At 41.1% G+C, this 20541-nt stretch overlaps 1 protein-coding gene across 1 annotated transcript; it reads left to right on the forward strand.

Annotated features, from left to right (window-relative positions):
- The first annotated feature begins 4031 nt into the window (after positions 1–4031).
- Positions 4032–17058, forward strand: LOC124118057. The gene is made up of 6 exons (XM_046480107.2): positions 4032–4909; positions 7275–7355; positions 8471–8614; positions 9463–9612; positions 10752–11009; positions 13668–17058. Exons 1-6 carry the CDS (start codon positions 4494–4496, stop codon positions 13780–13782), a joined length of 1164 nt encoding a protein of 387 aa, XP_046336063.1. The 5' UTR covers positions 4032–4493; the 3' UTR covers positions 13783–17058.
- The last annotated feature ends 3483 nt before the right edge of the window (positions 17059–20541 follow it).

Genomic DNA, 20541 nt, shown 5'->3' on the forward strand with positions numbered 1-20541 from the left:
ATTGGAGGACAGTAATCATGTAAGATTGAATTATTGCACTCACTTAATTTGTTTATTTGGTAAAAGTAATTATTACTGCCATATGATAACTTTATGATAAAATAGTTGACAGGTGAACAACTGTTTACTTATTTATAATGTACGAGGCATGGCTTGATCATGCCTCCCACCCACAGTTAATCTCACCAATCAACAGGGAAACAGACTATAGCTCTGATTACACTGGGCTGTTAGTTTTAATCCCCCTCCCTGAGACAGACAGGCAGACATTTTATTTTCGCCTCACCGCTGTACATCATAAAAACATGCATAGGCCCGCCACCGCTAGCCTGCCACCTTTATGACAGTTTTTAGGTCTATGCCTCTATAGCTTCACAGACAGACATTTTATCTTCGTCTCACCGCTGTACACCATAAAGACATGCATAAATAGGTGTTTATACATAAAAATAATAATCATTTGAGTTATGAGAGGCGGTACTAAACTATATATATATATATATATATATATATATATATATATATATATATATATATATATATATATATATATATATATGTTTTACCCATTTAACAATAGCTTTCTGCGTTGTAATATTTTTGGCAGTGAAATATGCCACATGTTTTAAAAAGGGCACACGATTTCTAATTGTTTCACAGGTTTAAAAAGTTCGACACCGATCAGCTGTTTGATACAAAATATATTGCCAGGCTGCCATCAGGACGCACAGACCCCTAAGCTGCAGCCCCTGACTAAACTCGCGACCGACATGCCCTCATTTAAAAGAAAAACTGCAGCTTATTTTGATAAATAAATCGAGGCGTAAATTTACGAAGCACCCATACAAATTTGAAACTACGGGCCCGACACGAGATCTGCCTGCCACGGGCCTACGGGTAGGCACTTATTTCAAACGCTGTCCAGTGTCCTTCTGACTTGTTTAAACTACAATGAATTAAAACGTTAATTCTATTCATCTTAAACATAGTTACTTGATGTTACAGATTCTACATTATTTTGTTGTTGTTTATACAGCGGTAAGTATATAATTCCTCGATTCATTTTAAATTTTTTTTTACAAAGTTTATACAGGAATCTGCAACAGTACAAGCCCGACCTCACTGGGCAACAGATACTGACAAACAATGTTTATTCTTTTCTTCTGACGCTTATCTCTTAGCATCTTCTCGAGGCAAGAGAGTTAACTGACTTTAAAAGTCCAGTTTCCGCCCTTGCCGAACTAGGCTGGAATTACTGGGCTCGATCGTAGCGCCACCAGTGGCTATTACCAGCTATGTCCCTTCTAAGCCTCTCCTATGGACCAATCAGATTCCACCTCTCGTATCACTTGCGTTTGCTTCACACAAAATGGTGGCGCCCAGTCAGGACGATCTGATCGATAATCAAGATCTATATTGTGATAAAACGGGTCTTACATCGCGAAATGCATCAAATCACGCACCTTGATTAAAAACATGAAAAGATTTGGAAAATATCTGCTGACAATGAGTTGGTGGTGCACTTGCTTTGCAAATCCTGCAATCAACCGAAATCTGCACGACGGTTTACGAACCGGATTTCGATTTCGGTGGGCGATTATGATTGGACTATGCATAGACTCGTTAGTCCAGCCAAAATGTAACTCCATAATACAAGCCTAGTTCGGCAAGGGTGGAAACTGGACTTTTATAGTCAGTTAACTCTCTTGCCTCGGAAAGATGATCTCTTAGCAAATATAAGTCAAACCATAGTGGTTCGGTCCATTGACTTAAAAGGATAGAAACTGAGTTCCCAATGTACCTATATAGTAATGACTGTATAGACAAATTGGGATTAAGGCATACTGGGATTGAACCAATTGTACGGCTAGTCGTGGCGTCGGCTATGGCCGCTGCATCACTAACGACTACATCGACGGCTACATCAACTACATAGACTAACGGTTAGTCTCTGAAAACACATGTAAGTTGAAACAAACAACTCCATTTAAATTAAAAAGGAACCCCAGTGAGAACCTTCAGGACAATCTAGACTTGCTTCATTCATGACTACGGCATTAAATATTAAAGTGCTGGGCGGAAGGGAAACTAAAGTACTCACGGAAATGAAAAAACCCTGTTTTTTCGACCTCAGATCTTAAATAAATGCAGTTAATATACAAAATATGTAAATATTCCAACAACTCAATTAGTACTAATTGGGCCTTGGCACAAATACAGCGTATCGAAGGTTTTTATGCCTTTTTACAAGTAAAAGTGTGTAAAAATGAAAATAAAACAGACTATTGTGAAACAGGGCATAACCAGGTGTAAGTAGATCAAGGTGAATGTCCATGCGCTATGACACCTTGACGACAGTTGAGAACAGGTGCATAATGCCTATAGTCTGTTTCTGCTATGTCAATTTGGACTTAGTTTTATTTTTGAATGTTGAAAGTGACGACAAATTACCTCCTGTAAAGTACATTTAGTATTGTTCACTGAGATCAAACTAGCAAATCCAGACTAGGACTTTTCGAGTTGTTTTGTTATTTCGTATTTACAGCGACGTAACACTTTGTGTCGAGTTTTAAATGGAGAAAAACAGGTTTTTTTCATTTCCGTGAGTACTGTAATAAAGTTCAGACTATAAGTGTTGAACTAATCTAGCCAGTAATAAGTAATCTGAGAAAATTGATAACCATCAATTCATATATTACTGTAAATTTCGATTTGTTTGAGTAGCATGATTAATAGGCGTGATCGAGCAACCTCGATTACGTGAACAGACTGGACAATCAACCATAAAGCGAACGTATAGATCGATAGATCATCAATCTCAAAGAAATCAGATCTTTAACTCCCATGCGATACCTATCTGTGAATAGCTGCCCGCACTTGCATTGGAGGATGTGTCCGCCCATTCTATATGAAGGATGCTTGGGTCCTTGAGCTAATCAGATCTAAACCGATTCGGTTTTGTTTCTTATAACCACCTCCATTCGAAAAATGTCGATCCCCGCAAAAGAAACTCCACCCGACAAAGAAACTCCACCAGAACACATATATTCCCTCTTTATCCTTTCATGGCGCTAAGAAACGCCAGTATGTATAAAATATTCACAACAATACAATAGCGCGGCTTTATTAATTTGCATTCGGAACTCGTCGATTATATTCGTTATCGAGATGGAGAAATCAGATATACTTGTTTGAATGCTTAACTTACTCGTACAGAGGACTCAGAAGCCTTTGCCCCGTGAAGATTCAGGTTAGAATTGGTCTTCAGCAGCCCGAGATTGTCGTAAGAGGTGATTGACGGGATCGGGTGGTCAGTCTCGCGTCTTGGTTCATGCATGTCATTGTATACCAAATTGCGCAGATCGATGCTCATGATGTCAATCACAAGATTGTCTGGTGTTTGTCTAGGTTATTGCAATAAACTATTTTTTATTCATATGTATGTTTATATTGTATTTTTCCCAAGTAAGGGTATATGATGCTGAATGATCATTTCCCATCACTGTCAACAACTGTTATGGCCTCTTGAAATGGAAGATTTGAAATGTTTATTAATAAACAAGGGTTACAGGCATACTTTCTCTCATGGTCATGTATCTCTATCAAAGATTATGGATTTGCTCACGAAATACTCTGTATTGATGAGGATGGCCATATTGTGGTCGAGACTTTTTATTGAGGCTGATCGAGTTGGGCTTTTTCAAGCAAGTGGAGGCTGAGTTTTTTTATTTACACAAAATTATGAGCTGTGTTTATTTTTCCCCGCACAAAAGAAAGAGCGTACATGCCCTCGCGTCAATTGGAGGCCGGCGTGTATTGAAGGCCGGACGACTAATAGAGGAAATACAGTAATTGAACCAAACTTCCTTGGGTGGATTTTCCGTCTTTAAGACCATGCTAGGTGTCAACAGAGATTAATCGATAATTAAATGGTGCTGGGTTGAATATTTGATGTTAGTTATCACTAGCATGTTGCCACCAAATTGACTCCATCTGCAGTTAAAATGTAGACCTGGTTTACGACAACCAATCGTGACGGTTTACGACAGAAAGGGAGACAACTCCAATAAGTGCTTATAGTTTCATTGTTGCTGTACAAATTATGAATCTGTGGATTTATTTCCCTGTTTGCCGGCCGTGGGATGATAAAACTTTTTAAAATGTCGCCCTAAAAGTTTGTAAGGCATAATGCCATGATGTAGAGGTAGCATAGCTTACTACTGAAGCTGAAACGCTCGCTCAGGTCATTGTTATCACCTAAGCTTGTTTCACTCCCGTATGCTACTGGCGACTCGTTCATGTTAAATGTTTAATACGCAAGTTGAAATTCGTATCAAACTTTTCTCGTATCAAATACGAGTGCACTTCATGTATGTATTTTCACGTAGATGATACTTAGATCAGACAGTTTAGTGGTTAGGAGGAAATAGCGTCCGCCCTATCTTGGATATTGCACACCAAGATCTAGGCCTATACCACAGCATGTGATAGAAATGGCAAACCCAGACTATGGCTTCTACCTTAACAACAACAACAATAACAACAACAACAGTTATCTACCAAGTCTACGACATCCATCGCCATTTTTTCCATTGACGGCAACCTCACATATGCCATCCTCCATTTATCAAAACAGTCAAATTGGACAGAATGTGACATCCAATTTTACCTTCACATCTCCAACTCAGACCAATGTTGTATCCTACGCCTCACCGATGTATACTGCCTCAGTGTCCACAACACACAGTCCGTACCATGGACCTCGTACCGCCCCGGGGACAGGGGCGCGGTGGCAGCACACTGTACCCCAACAAATGCCGTGGATGTCTACAGTACCCCAGAGCAGCTCCCCCGTCATTGTATTCACAGCACAGTCCTCACAGTCCACAGCATTTCAGCAGTCTTCTCTGTAAGTGTCCATTTCATTTTCCTTTGAGTCCTAAAAAGGCTGTAGGCCTGAAGGGGGCACCAGTGGCCCACACATTTTTAAGGGCTGCAATTCACTTTTCAGATTTGCATCCCTTAAACATGCCAGAAACCTCTGATCATGTGTTTGAAATCCCGGTTTACCCTGATTCTATGTCCTGGCTTGTCAGCACGATACCCCTGCTCCCTGTGAATAAGTCTTCAGCAACCTTGCGTTGCTTAAGAGGCGACTATGCTTTTCGTAAGAGGATAGGTTCGGGTGGTCAGGCTTGCTGACTTGGTTAATGCATGTCATCATATCCCAATTGAGTTGATCGATGCTCATGATGTCAATCACTAGATGTTTGATCCAGACTTGATTATTTACAGACCACCATCATATAGCTGGAATATTGCTGAGTGCAGCGTTAAAAGACAAACAAGCGATACCCATGCAATGTGGGAAGTGTCTAAGACCTGCATCACATGGGCTCCCCTCCCACACAGGGCCACTAATCTGTTAGTCCGTGACTAGTGAAAACCAAGAAAGACTACTTTTGGATATGACCAATGGCTTTTGTCCCTTCCATATCGAGCTGATATGCCATAACAAAAGTGAAATGTTGTTCAAAGCGACATTGAACCAAACTCACTCATTAAAACTGAAACATTGCTGGTCAGTAAACAAGTAGTAAAACTCAACGTTGCTGTACACAACTGGGAGGGACGAAAAACTGCATCTTGTATTTATCATGTTTATGTGGGTTTTTTTCACAAATTGTTTGGATGATGTTAATTACCTGTTCATCAAATGGTCTACAAAACTGACATTGATTAAAGATTTCATGTCATCTTATTATATACATTGATTCAGAAATTTTATGAAAAAATGTGTTGGCAATTGTTTTCTGTCTGGTCCAGATTTGATTGTTTACAGATTGCCGTCATATAGCTGGAATATTGCTGAGGGCAGCGTTAAACAACAAACAAAATAAGACCAAAAACACTCAGTATTTGCTTGTGTATATTACCAGATTACAGACTCAACTTATAGAAAACAGAAGTGTAGAAGGAGAATATAATTGTCTCATATTATTATTAAAGACGTTATTTTCATTGACATTTGAACTGAGTTTGTTCATACCACTCAATCTCTGACAAGGAATTTACATTTTTGCCATTTTTTTAATAGCCTGGAGCACTTATTATGGTGAATTTGGTATATCAAAATGAGAATGTATCTAACTTTACCCACAAGTGTATTGATGGATTGATGGATGAAATGACAGACACCCATAAATGTTATCGATGTGCTGTAGGGACAAAGAAATAGTTTTGTGCATCGGGACGCAGTATATTCTTTTTCCGCATCCATTCTCAACATTTGTGCGTACTGGAAGCACATCTGTTCATCGCGTAGAGCCCTGCAGAATATAGCATCCTATACCCAAACAGAGATTTGACATCAATAATACCTGCATCCCATGGGATGCTAAATTATGTCCATTTGATGTTAATTGTTTGTTGTTTAACACCGCTTTCCACAATATTCCAGCTACGTGACGGTGGTCTGTACATAATCAAATCTGGACTTGACACCCCGCTTTTGTGATAAGGGCAGAGCTTCAGTGAATGCTCAGTGTTAAATATAAATGATGTAGAAAGAGAATATAATTGTCTCATAACTAATGATAACTATTATTGAAGATGTTATTTTCATTGACATTTGAACTGAGTTTGTTCATACCACTCAATCTCTGACAAGGAATTTACATTTTTGTCAATTTTCTAATAGCTTGGAGCACTTATTATGGTGAATTCGGTATATCAAAATGAGAATGTATCTAACTTTAACCACAAGTGTAAGGCATGATTCTAATAAAATTTATGTTTCTATTAGCATGATTAGTATTACCATGATTAAACTAGGTTCAGGGGTAGCCTAGTGGTTATAATGTTCGTTCGTCAAGCTGAAGATCCGGGTTTGATTCCATATGTGGGTACAATGTGTGAAGTCCATTTTATGGTGCCCGCCGTAGTGATATTGCTGGAATATTGCTAAAGGCTGTAAAACAATACTCACTCGCTAAACTTGGTTAATGAAAGTTTATGAGTTGTAAAATATCATTGGAATTCTAAGTCTACAATCCAGGCATTGTTGATTCATGGTAAGTTTTTATATTTCACAGGTGGGGATATTCACATTGATTTCATTACCATTTTAGGCTAGGGGTGGGCACTGTCATTAATTTGGTGACCGATTTTTTGTTGTTGATTTACCATGTTTACAATATATATACATCATCGTCATGGAGATGAAATAATTCTACTCCTCATCCTCATCATGACAAGATTTCTTTGTGTTGCAGGACCTCCAAGTTTGAGCCCAAAGCATCCTGCAGTTTCACTCAGAGAAGACCAAAGAGACATAGTGAACTGCATTACAATACGTAAGTCTGTTCCTCACAGTGCTACAGCACCTGTGAAGATTCTGGGGTCAAAAAGGTCTTCAGCAACCCATACTTGCCGAAAAAGGCGACTATGCTTATCGTAAAAGGTGACTAACGGGATCGGGTGGTCAGGCTCGCTGACTTGGTTGATACATGTCATCGATCCCAATTGCGTTGATCGATGCTCATGATGTCAATCACTGAATTGTCTGGTCCAGACTCGATTATTTTACAGACCGCTGTCATATAGCTGGAATATTGCTGAGTGCGGCGTTGAACAACAAACAAACAAAACAAAACAAAACAAACACAGAGCTACAGATAAGCTGCATGTTTGTGTAAAACCCAAAAATATTAAAAATATTCAAAACCCAATAACTTTCAATTAATTAACTTGCATACAGAAACACATGCATAAAATGAAAAACTCAAATGTATAAAAACAGCATGCGTAAATACCTAAATGAAGTTTTTTCAGCATGCTAATTCCCAAAACACAATTACAAGCTAATTAACTTTCTGAGTCAAGCCGATAATTAGAACCATTATATGCATCTTAAACATTATTTAGGCTCATTATTGTTTGAAACCTTAAAATGTTTACTCATTTTGGGAAAAACCCAATAGACATGATAGAGTGATGAATAGAATCAATGAAAAATGTAATAACCCAATTAGAATAGAAACCTTCAAGTAAAAACTCAATTGCTCAAAAAGTTATCTGGAGCTTCTTTCAGCCTTCTAAGATTGATTTTTTTATTAGGGAGCCAAGTGGCTCCTAACATGAATATTTCAGAAGCCCAACCTAATTTTTAGATGGTTGGTTTTTTTTCCCAAGGAGTCAGACCTGAGAGTCTGAGATAAGACAAATGTGGATTATGTTCCTATGGGTTTCATTGTGTGAAGTCTAAGATCTTCTTTTTTCTCCTAAATACTGTAGGGGGTGCTCATTATGCTTGGGTGTGCAATACAGTAGGTATTGTCGCTAGCAATATATTTTTAGATAGCCAACGCTATGAGCAGTAGATCAGATTAGGTCGCAATCATAGATTTAAGTTGCATTTGTGACCAAAATTGTCGCTACTAAGAGAACTTTTTGCTGTCTCTTCCTCCAGCTCCATGTGTCCCAGCTCAAAGGTCCGAATCACGGATGAGAAGATGGCCGCTCGGATGGAGGGCTTGAACCTAACTGGGACGTCTGAAGCCACAGACCGCAGGCAGTACTCCAGCTGGGAAAAACTTAGGGAAATAGAGGACAGGTAATGGATGAACAAATCACACGTTATCAGTGTTCCTGTTTACCGGTTTTTACCAGTGTTTTACCGGTAAAGTTAGGCATGGCCCTGTAATTTATCATCTTCCTGAGGCAAGCGTGTCCACTAGGCTTTATCAAAGTCTAGTTTCTACCCTTGCCACATAAGACCACTTTTCTTGACTCGAGCCTGGCACCACCTCACATAGACCACAAGTTGTGCCCCATTGTAATGAAAACGCGATATCCAATCAGATCGTTGTTCTTATCTCGTATAGCATCACAAAGATGGCAACTACCACAGGCGACGACCTAGTTGATCAGGTATTGAAATCATTCGTGATTTCATCCAAAAACATAGACAATCGTTTTTCAATGAAAAAGACGTGTCAACAAAGACGGGCAGCGGTAAATCTCTTTCATACGAAGGTATACCAGTCGTGGATGTTGATTTTGTGAAACCTTCTCTGATTGGACTATCAATATGTGGGATAGTCCAAATATCTCTGTGGGCTAGCATTTGAAAATTGGTATTAGTATGGACTATTACAAGCAGCAACACACGCACACGTGTATGCACGTCACTATGTAAGTGCATAATCTTGGACGCAAGGTTAAACACCATTTCGCCTCATCTCTGAAACACAGGACCTTTGCAGTTAAAACTTTGCGTTTTTTTACTGTATTTGACCATTTCCTCCGAAACCTACCGGTAGATATTCTGTATAGGATCCCACCTTGTGATGATGTTTCTAAGATTTGTCGAAATAAGTCAATTTGAAACATGGCTGCATGAATCATTATGAAATATCATTTGCAGTATTAACCCAACCCATTGGAATATTTGCTCCCCAGGTTAGAAGATGAAGATATGGGGATAGACGCCCCCAGTACAATCAACCAGAACACCAACTCTAGTCTGCCTCGTCTCAGAATCAAGGCCGGGATCAACCCACAAGATTTACTCAAGTCCACCATTTTACCCCAGACAATACTCGAAGATTTGTAAGTGCAACTGTAGAAGGGATTCCATGCATACAAACTGATGTGTTTAAATTTATTATAACTTACCATCCCCAAAAGTTACAACAGAGGTTGTTTGATTGATGCACTCTGTTTGGGAGACCTGGTGGATCCTATTTGGGAGAGTTGGTGCCCCTGTTTAGGAGAGCTGGTGGATACTATTTGGGAGAGCTGGTGCCCCTGTTTAGGAGAGCTGGTGGATCCTATTTGGGAGAGCTGGTGCCCCTGTTTAGGAGAGCTGGTGTAGCTATTTGGGAGAGCTGGTGCCCCTGTTTAGGAGAGCTGGTGGAGCCTATTTGGGAGAGCTGGTGCCCCTGTTTAGGAGAGCTGGTGCCCTGTGTTTGGGAAACTTGGTATCCCCTGATGATGAGAGTGAGTGAGTGAGTTAGGTTTAATGCCACTTTTAATAATATTACAGATATATTGCGGCATGTCAGCTTAATGTGGGAGGAAAGCCCGAAGTGATGCAGGTGTCAGATGTTTACCGCTTTGGTGAAATCCACGAGCACGGGTATGGTGTTGACAAACCTGGAAACATAATCGTGGCGAACCGGGATTCGAAGCTATGATCATAGGTTTCTGCCCAAGGGACGCAACAGTGAGTCGCAGCGCCTTAGACGACTGGGCCACCCATGCCCCCTCTGATGATGAGAGATGGTGCCCCTATTTGGGTGAGATGGTGCCCCAGTGTTTGGCATAGATGGTCCCCTCTTTTAAATAGTTGGTGTCCCCTGTTTAGGAGAGATGGTCCCCTCTTTTAGATAGTTGGTGCCCCCTGTTTGGGAGAGATGGTCCCCTCTTTTAGATAGTTGGTGTCCCCTGTTTGGGAGAGATGGTCCCCTCTTTTAGATAGTTGGTGTCCCCTGTTTGGGAGAGATGGTCCCCTCTTTTAGATTGTTGGTGTCTCTTTTTGGGAGAGATGGTCCCCTCTTTTGGATAGTTGATGTCCCCTGTTTGGGAGAGATGATCCGACCATTTGTTTTTTCAACACCTGTCTATCATGGTTGATTTGACGATAGTTGTACCACTTTGTTCCCACATAAAGCTGTCAAGGATCGACCAAACTTAAACTCTGTTTCAACGGTGTTTAACCCCCCACTAACATGGTTGACCTGTTTCAGAAATAAGCCATGTATGCAGGTTGTGTTGTGGAAACCCCCTGGCATTGTGAAGGACATTGAGGAGATGTTTTCACCCAAGGCATCCGGTATTCAAGGCAGCAGCCTAGAGGACTCAGTCATCAGCACAGAGGACGTCCTCAGCAACATGGAGGACTTAGTGACCAGTTCAGAGAACCAGGATCTGCCAAGTCAAATACTACAGCAGCCTGTCCGAAACCTCACCATAACAGTGCCTTCCCCGTCATCATATACAGACATGTGAGTGGTCAGAAACCTCACTATAAGGCCATAATAAATTGATTCCTAGATTATCATCCTCTTTTTTTTCAAAAGTAAAGAGGAAGGCTTTTTTTATGTTTTATTTTTTATTAAAGTCAAGATGAAGACTGGACACCTTAGTATGAACAATAGATGACTGTAATAACAAGGATAATAAATAAACATTGATCTCAACAGTAGCAGTCGGATGTATCGGTGTCAAACCTACCGTATTCGACGTAATAACTGCCCCACTCTAATAAGCGCCCACGACGATATTTGCTGATATATTGGCGAATGAACAATCCCAATTAGCACCCTTCCGATTGATCAATGTACACAAGACTTATTTATTCATGTATAATACACACTTGTGTGTTATATGCACCTTTAATTATGGGCAATTAAATTCTGGAAAAATATATCTGTCGTACATAAACATTTCAGGCTGTCACCATAAACCACGAAATCTATCTTTCAACTGGTTTTTTTCTCACCCAAATAATATTCTAACAAGGGCCCCCTATTTCTAATTTTGAGAGCGCTCTGGGCGCTTATTACGTCGAAGACGGTATTTTTGTTTTTCCTGACCCAACTTATACTTGTGCATTTATGAATTTATCTTCTTTGATAGGCATTTAGAAGTTGGAGTATTGAGTAAGGATAAGAATTTATGGATGAACAACTTCTTTATTACAATTAAGACCGATGTTTCGGTGTAGGTTGCTTGATAATGGTGTTAGAACCTACACCGATATGTCGCTCTTAATTGTAATACAGAAGTTGTTCATCCATAAATTCTTATCCTTACAATGAATTTATCCTCAACCAACTCAACTGACATTAACTTGTTGAAGAGTCATAGACTCTGGCAAAGGAGAAGCATACCAGTCTTTGATGGCTTGCACACCCTTCCATATTTTCAAAAGAGTGTCAGTGTCTTCCTTCTATGTGCTGTAATGATCTGAGATTGCATTTAGGCCTGGGACGAGTCCAAAATTATTACCCGGGTATCCGACCCCCCATTACCCAACCCAACCCTACCCGACCCTGCCTGGGTACCCACTGCAGGTCTCAAGAGTCTCAACAAAATGTCTGATTGGGAATTGTTTTACCGCAGCCCTGGCCAAAACTATTTAGATACATGTATTAAACTATGAGACCACGCGGACGTGGAAGTTGACTGAAGCTTTATCTTTACTTCGGAAAGAAATGCGAACATTAGCAACATGTAGTGTCACTGAGCTGTAGTGAGTTTTTGTCATTAAACAATATATCACTTGACTAACCATGGGTCCGGGTGGTCCTGTGGGTACCCGGGTCCTACTCAGGACCCACCCGACCCGAGTACCCGAGTTACCCTTCTCAGCCCAAATTGCATTTTCTCCCCAACTTATACTGACACTGTCCCATTAGGCTTAAAAAAAAATAAAAGAATTGGTTCTCATGTTTTTTGAAATCATATTGCAGTCAGGGCGGTGTCTTTTTTTTATTGGTAGTTCATAAAATACTGGAATACAGTATTTGACCACCATTGGAATTGAAGTATTTGAGGATTTAAATTACTTTTTTTTAAAATGGAAATAAAAACGAAACATGCAGCGAACTTTAAGATGATGCGGGGAGTGCCTGAGAACCAAGAATATTTTTTTTTTTTAGCCTTATGATTAAATGGATACCAGGACACAATACATGTTGATTATTGAAAAGTCCTGATATGTTTATGAATATTTGTATGCACCGAAGTATATGTAGATTAGGGCTGGGATAAGTCCAAATTTACTACCCGGGTACCCACCCCACTATTACCGGACCCTACCCGGTACCAGCTGTTGGTCTCAAGAGATAGCAACAAATGTCCAATTGGGAATAGTTTGACCGTAGCCCTTGCAAAATGTATTTAGATATTCATATTAAACGATCTGGTCATGCATACACTGAAGTTGACTGAAGTTTTATCTCTATTCAAACATATAAAGTCAGAAGGAATGTGTGCATAGTCAGAAAGAAATGCGAACATTAGTCACTTATAGTGTAACCGTGGAAGTTCTTGATAATTTTTGCCATTAAACAATATATCATGTAACTAACCACGGGTCTGGGTAGTCCTGTGGGTATCCGGGTCCTACTCAGGAATCACCCAACCCGAGTACCCAAGTTAACCTGTCCCAGCCCTAATGTAGATGTCATTGTATTTCAGTGTTCATGGGCCTGTGGCCTACATACATCCCAGCTGGGGATTCTGGGGTAGACTTGGTCCCCAGCAACCTATGCAGGTCACAATGGGTCTCAGGTGGTGAGGCATGGTTGATTGCAGGTCATTATATCCCGACAACATGGATAATGTTCATGATATCAATTTCTGGATTGTCTCATCCAGACTTGATTGTTTACAGCTTGCCGTAGGGCGGTCGGGTAGCCTGGTGGTTAAAGCGTTAGCACGCCACACCGAAGACCCAGGTTCGATTCCCGACATGGGTACAATGTGTGAAGCCAATTTCTGGTGTCCCCTGCCGTGATATTGCTGGAATATTGCTAAAAGCGGCGTAAAACCATACTCACTCACTCACTCACTACAGCTTGCCGTCATACAGCTGGCATAAAAATAAACAAACAAAACAAACATATGAAATAAATCGGACTTGTATTTGTCTGCAGGTTTCCCTCAACGGCCCTGACCTCCAGCACAGACGCAACTGAGCTCTGTCATTTCACCAACTCAACCCCAACTCAGCATTGTCAGTTTACAGAGGACGACAACATGGACCTATGACATGAGATCAGTCTAGCTCCTTCATCCCAAATATTTTCATGAATAGCTTTGTATAGGAATCTGGTGTTATGCTCTCCATATCTAAGGGGTGCATCATGGTGTATTAGGATGTGCCACATCAATGTGTCATTCTCCTATGTCACTGTCTGTCAGAGGGGCGGTGGGGTACCCTGGTGGTTAAAGCGTTTGCTTGTCACGCCAAAGACCCGGGTGCGATTCCCGACATGGGTACAATGTGTGAAGCCCATTTCTGGTGTCCCCCATCGTGATATTGCTGGAATATTGCTAAAGGCGGCGTAAAACCATACTCACTCACTCACTCTCTGTCAAATAATATTTCAGTTTCATTGAACATCCAGCTATGGTTTTATTTCAAGTCAAGTATTTCAACAGTTTTTCAGATATTTCTGCTTGAACTTTTAGAAAATAGCTGAGCTGTATCAATTGTTATATTTGGGATGACACTTTCTTATCAAATAATAATCGATTCTGTGTCTCCAGTGGATTAGTTTTGTAACTCTTTATGAAAACTTTCAACAGTATTTCAAGATGAGCCCATTCAATCAAATTAATAAAAATCATTATAATCGGGATTCATAATGCCTGTCTTGGACTTGAAGTTTCTGTATCTTTATTTATATCAGTGCATCAATTTATCTGATATTGTGATAAGGATAGAGATTGAGATTTCAGTCTGTGATATAATATCCCCCACGTTTATTACAGTTCTCAGCTCCATGGCTTAACAAAGACATTTTGTCAGTACCATATGTGTAACAGTGCTAACTATACAAAGAAACATGGCCTTTGTTTGGCTGATATATAGGTGTAGTCATTATCGTTATATTAAATTCCCATACAGTTGATACAGTTGAAACATGAGGATGCAGCTACAGCTGTAGTATGTAGTAAGAGTCCGCAGCCCGCCACAAAACTGTAGTAAGAGTCCGCAGCACCCCACAAAACTGTAGTAAGAGTCTGCAGCACCCCACAAAACTGTAGTAAGAGTCTGCAGCACCCCACAAAACTGTAGTAAGAGTCCGCAGCCCCTCACAAAACTGTAGTAAGAGTCCGCAGCACCCCACAAAACTGTAGTAAGAGTCTGCAGCACCCCACAAAACTGTAGTAAGAGTCTGCAGCACCCCACAAAACTGTAGTAAGAGTCCGCAGCCCCCCACAAAACTGTAGTAAGAGTCTGCAGCCCCCCACAAAACTGTGGTAAGAGTCTGCAGCATCCCACACAACTGTAGTAAGAGTCTGCAGCACTTCAGGTTTTTTTTCCTGCATCAAGCTGACACTTCTGATACATCTGAAGGGGCGGTCGGGGTGGCCTAGTGGTTAAAGCGTTCGCTCGTCACGCTGAAGACCCGGGTTCGATTCCCGACATGGGTACAATGTGTGAACCCCATTTCTGGTGTCCCCCGCCATGATATTGCTGGAATATTGCTAAAAGCTGCGTAAAACCATATTCATTCACTCACTGATATATCTGAAATACTGTTCAAAGCAGCATTAAACCCAACTCACTCACTCACTCTGACCTGATGACACATAGTGTTGTACAATTCTATACTCAGTGCACACAAATACCCGAGGAAGATTTTCAATCATGGCTGGATTTTCCGTTTAGTTCTCATTTTAGCATGTACAGAAACTGTTGACAATTTTACTTGTTTAGAAGTGTAGTTGTGAATGTGACTGTAGAGAGTATCTCTGGCATTTTTCGGGCCTGTTACATATTATTCCTTGTAATCCCTTTGTTCTCAGTGTCAGTGTAGTCAATTCTAGATACCAGAGTAAATGTTCACTTTGTTTTCCTGTCATTGACTGTTATGTTCTTGGTTGTACATGTATGTCCACCGTTGTGTGCTGTCATGTCTGAAAGTCTGGATGGCCTATGTTGTGATATGTCTGAATTGTTTGTCTGTCATCTAGATGCCATCTAGATGCATGGATCTATCAATGATTAGTCTAGACCTTGAACTTGACATTGATCCTGACCTTGACTTTAGTTTCTCACCTTGAACTTGATATCGACCTTGACACATTTACCTTGACCTTGATATATCTATTGGTATTTTTTCAGTAACGGTGCACTTCTTACACGAGCACATGTATATACAGTGTTTCAGATCCTGCTAGTTCACAATTCCTTATTGTGAATTATTTTCTCGTAGTTCCCCACTTTGTCTCACTGGTCTTCATGGTCTTGGCTGTGTGGACTAGGAGTTTTGTCCGCCCAACACTCGATACCAGGTAGTTGTGCAAGGTTTAATATTTGACTGAATTATCTCTGTCGATATGTTCAACTCACAGAGGATCAGGGTTCTGACAAATTGGCCAAATACCTTAGGAAATGAAACTTGATTTTCTATAGGTTAAGGGTCAAACCATTTAATATTCAGGTCTGGGGGAGACCTGGTTTTTTTGGACGATATTCTTTCTGTCACCGCTTCCAGACAATGTTTTCTCTGAATTCTTTTTCGCGACATGCATCATATCAAGCGAACTTTTTTGTGTGTGTAAAACTTGAGGTCAAATTATTTTGTTCACCACATTCTGAGGTTCGAGGCCTGAGGTCCAAATCTGAGGTCCCTCCCACCAGAATGTCAAATGTTCAGTTGCCAAGATCAGCAAGGTTCTAGTCTGAGCATTGATCCAATATGTGTGTGACTTGTACTCTTGATGTCATGGGAGTGGTCAATATTTCTTTGGAGAATCATTGTTGGTTCAGATATTTGTAATATTCTGGATAATAAAGACACACTGGAGGCAGCAATTCACATATACCTTTATTTTGCTGTTACATGCAATTAACAATGATAAAACGAATCTGTACAAATTATGATTACTCATTAGATGTTCGTGGTAACCATGGTAACAGTGTTCCGTTGTTGGAAATGATGATTATTGTTCTCTTATATTCAAGCAAAGGCACTTGGAACTGGATTAAAAACAATATTTGAACAATTCGAGAAATGCCGTTTTCTGGGTGTATAAAACTGTACTATATTTTGACACAACTTGACGAATAATTTGCTGCTTTCGATTTTTTTTCAAATATTTATTTTTAATCCTGTTCCAATGCCTATGGAACAAGTCGTTCACAGAACAGGGTGTATAAAGTTTGAGAGTTTCACGAAGTACATAGTTTATAGGATATGATACACTTTCTACAATGTTTGCAAATAGTGTAGAAACAAATTTCAGCTTACATGATAAGTATTTATGATTGTCATTGTACTCTTCAAATGATAGTAAAAGACTCCTAGTTTTTGTAGTTATTGTTTATTTTATTCTGTTGACACCATGGAGATTCCAGGTTTGATTTGCTCCACGGCAACACTGTGTGTGCATGCGTGCGTGAGAACATCAATCGATTATTGAGCAAGCAGACATTGCAACGTTGTATGGAGCATAGAGGTGAGGTGAAATGGGGTTGAAGGTTTTGTCCAAGATTTTTGCACTTATATAGTGACAAGCATGCATGTATGTGTGTGTGGCTGCTTGTACTGGTTCGTCCTGATGGCGATTTATAGTGCTAGCACACTGAGATACCATGCCGCAGTTTAACATGAATACCCCACTCAGACACTGTATACTGAATCCGAGCCGCATCTGTGATCGAGTTGATAGAGCGTCTTCCCTGGGAGCAGGTCGGTGGTTCAGGTCATACTAAAAGACGTCAAAAGATGGTAAACTGGTTATCTTGCTTGGAGCTTGGCTTTAATTCAATAAAACAAGGACTGGTAATCTCAAAGTCCATATACTGTGTCTAAGTGGTGTATCAATGAGTGGTGTGGCTACATAAGTGCAATAATCTTGAACGCGACATTTAACCCCATTTTACCACATGTCCCCCCAACTCACTTCAGCTCACCTTGAGTGAGTGAGTGAGTTGGGTTTAACGCCGCTTTTAACAGTATTCCAGTTAAATCACGGCATGACAGCTTAATGTGGGAGGAAAGCCCGAAATGATGCAGGTCTCAGACGTTTTCCGACGAGCATGGGGATGGTGCAGACAAACCTAGAGACATAATCAGATTCGAACCCACAATCATAGGTTTGTCATGCCCAAGGGACGCAACTCTGCCCAGTGAATCGTGGCACCTTACACGACTTGTGCCACCCCAGACCTCACCTCACCTTGAGTAATCAGTTCAAATAATAATAAAGGCTTCATAAGGAATGGGCGGTAGGTTAGCCTATTGGTAAAGCGTTCGCTGGTCGTCAAAGGCCCACTTCTATTCCCCACATATGAACAATGCGTGAAGCTCATTGATGGTGTCTGGTGGATATGGTTGGAACATTGTCAAAAGGAGCGTAAGACCCAACTTACACTCACTCATAACAAAATTTTAAAAGGTGTAAAAAAGTTTGTAGTTCTTAAAGATACTCGTTGGCTTTTAGGAATCAAAATTGTCCTGAAATATTTGGCTTCATGATCCAATAGTCCCACTGCTAAACCATTACATATGCTATGGCAGGACAGCAGAATCAAACGCCCTCGTGCCAACAGAGAACGTGAAAACAGGGACGGTGACTACAATGACCTCCACAAGGATTTCTTGGATTTCTGTAGAATAACATGAAGTCCCCGAATTGGATACATCACTGATCGGGTGGTCAGACTCGCTGACTTGGTTGAAACATGTCATAGATCCCAATTGAGTGGATTGATGCTCATGATGTCAATCACTGTATTGTCTGGTCCAACCTCGATTATTTACAGACCGCCGTCATATAGCTGGAATATTGCTGAGTGCGTCATAAAACAACAAAACAACCAACCAACCAACATCTCTGATATTGACGACATGCATAAAACAATTGTCCTTTAGGTACATCTTACGTAAAATGCTGATACCCTGCTGGCTTTCGCATACGTGCACACACACATGCACACGACAAACACAGAGACACATTCACACATGCATGCACCAAAACGTGTTTTTTGACAACATAACTTCTATCAATGACATGCCTAAAATACCCCACATATAATCTTCTGTTTCAAATATACAGATGGAAACACACATAAGATTAGCATGCTTGTCAATGCGACGCCACACCAGTGACCAGTTCAAAATAAATGGCCACACACTCAAACTCGACTTTCAGCTTTCAACTCACCTCACACACACTTGACTGACCTCGCTGCAATTGCCACAATTACAGTTCCAACAAGGCGGGTATATGTATCAATACAGTGCAATCCAAAGACTACTGTCTGTTGAAGGTTCCATAGAACGGAACCAGCCCTGTTGAAGGTTCCATAGAACAGCGCCAGCTCTGTTGAAGGTTCCATAGAACGTCGCCAGCTCTGTTGAAGGTTCCATAGAACAGCGCCAGCTCTGTTGAAGGTTCCATAGAACAGTGCCAGTGGTGAAGGTTCCATAGAACAGCACCAGCTCTGTTGAAGGTTCCATAGAACAGCACCAGCTCTGTTGAAGGTTCCATAGAACAGTGCCAGTGGTGAAGGTTCCATAGAACAGCGCCAGCTCTGTTGCAGGTTCCATAGAACAGCGCCAGCTCTGTTGAAGGTTCCATAGAACAGTGCCAGCTCTGTTGAAGGTTCCATAGAACAGTGCCAGCTCTGTTGAAGGTTCCATAGAACAGCGCCAGCTCTGTTGAAGGTTCCATAGAACAGCGCCAGCTCTGTTGAAGGTTCCATAGAACAGCACCAGCTCTGTTGAAGGTTCCATAGAACATCGCCAGCTCTGTTTTAAACTGAAACACATTCGTGGAAAGGGCTATGACGACAACGATGACCTCAAAGCTTCCGTGAATGCCCGACAGTGCCCGAAGCAAATTAAAAGACCCGAGGCACTGTCCTGCTGTGTAGACTGACAACATATGGTACCTTCAACAGAGCTGGCGCTATTCTATGGAACCTTCAACAAAGCTAGCGATGTTCTATGGAACCATCAATGGAGCTGGCGCTGTTCTATGGAACCTGCAACAGAGCTGGCACTGTTCTATGGAACCTTCAACAGAGCTGGCGATGTTCTATGGAACCTTCAACAGAACTGGTGCTGTTCTATGGAACCTTCAACAGAGCTGGCGCTGTTCTATGGAACCTTCAACAGAGCTGGCGCTGTTCTATGGAACCTTCAACAGAGCTGGCACTGTTCTATGGAACCTTCAACAGAGCTGGTGCTGTTCTATGGAACCTTCAACAGAGCTGGTGCTGTTCTATGGAACCTTCACCACTGGCACTGTTCTATGGAACCTTCAACAGAGCTGGCGCTGTTCTATGGAACCCTCAACAGAGCTGGTGCTGTTCTATGGAACCTTCAACAGGGCTGGTTCTGTTCTATGGAACCTTCAACAGACAGTAGTCTTTGGATTGCACTGTATTGATACATATACCCGCCTTGTTGGAACTGTAATTGTGGCAATTGCAGCGAAGTCAGTCAAGTGTGTGCGAGGTGAGTTCTATGGAACCTTCAACAGAGCTGGTGCTGTTCTATGGAACCTTCAACAGAGCTGGTGCTGTTCTATTGAACCTTCAACAGAGCTGGCGCTGTTCTATGGAACCTTCAACAGAGCTGGCACTGTTCTATGGAACCTTCAACAGAGCTGGTGCTGTTCTATGGAACCTTTAACATCGCTAGCTCTGTTGAAGGTTCCATAGAATAGCGCCAGCTCTGTTGAAGGTACCATATGTTGTCAGTCAACACAGCAGGACAGTGCCTCGTGTCTTTTAATTTGCTTCGGGCACTGTCGGGCATTCACGGAAGCTTTGAGGTCATCGTT

The sequence above is a fragment of the Haliotis rufescens genome, unplaced genomic scaffold, assembly GCF_023055435.1.
Source record: "Haliotis rufescens isolate VD_foot unplaced genomic scaffold, xgHalRufe1.0.p SCAF_15, whole genome shotgun sequence".
NCBI classification, from domain to species: domain Eukaryota; kingdom Metazoa; phylum Mollusca; class Gastropoda; order Lepetellida; family Haliotidae; genus Haliotis; species Haliotis rufescens.

Coding starts and splice junctions, on each gene's coding strand:
- LOC124118057 (XM_046480107.2), top strand. CDS start 4,494: ATGGCAAACCCAGACTATGGCTTCTACCTTAACAACAACAACAATAAC. Junction 4,910..7,274: donor GCATTTCAGCAGTCTTCTCT/GTAAGTGTCCAT, acceptor TTTGTGTTGCAG/GACCTCCAAGTTTGAGCCCA. Junction 8,615..9,462: donor CTTAGGGAAATAGAGGACAG/GTAATGGATGAA, acceptor TTTGCTCCCCAG/GTTAGAAGATGAAGATATGG.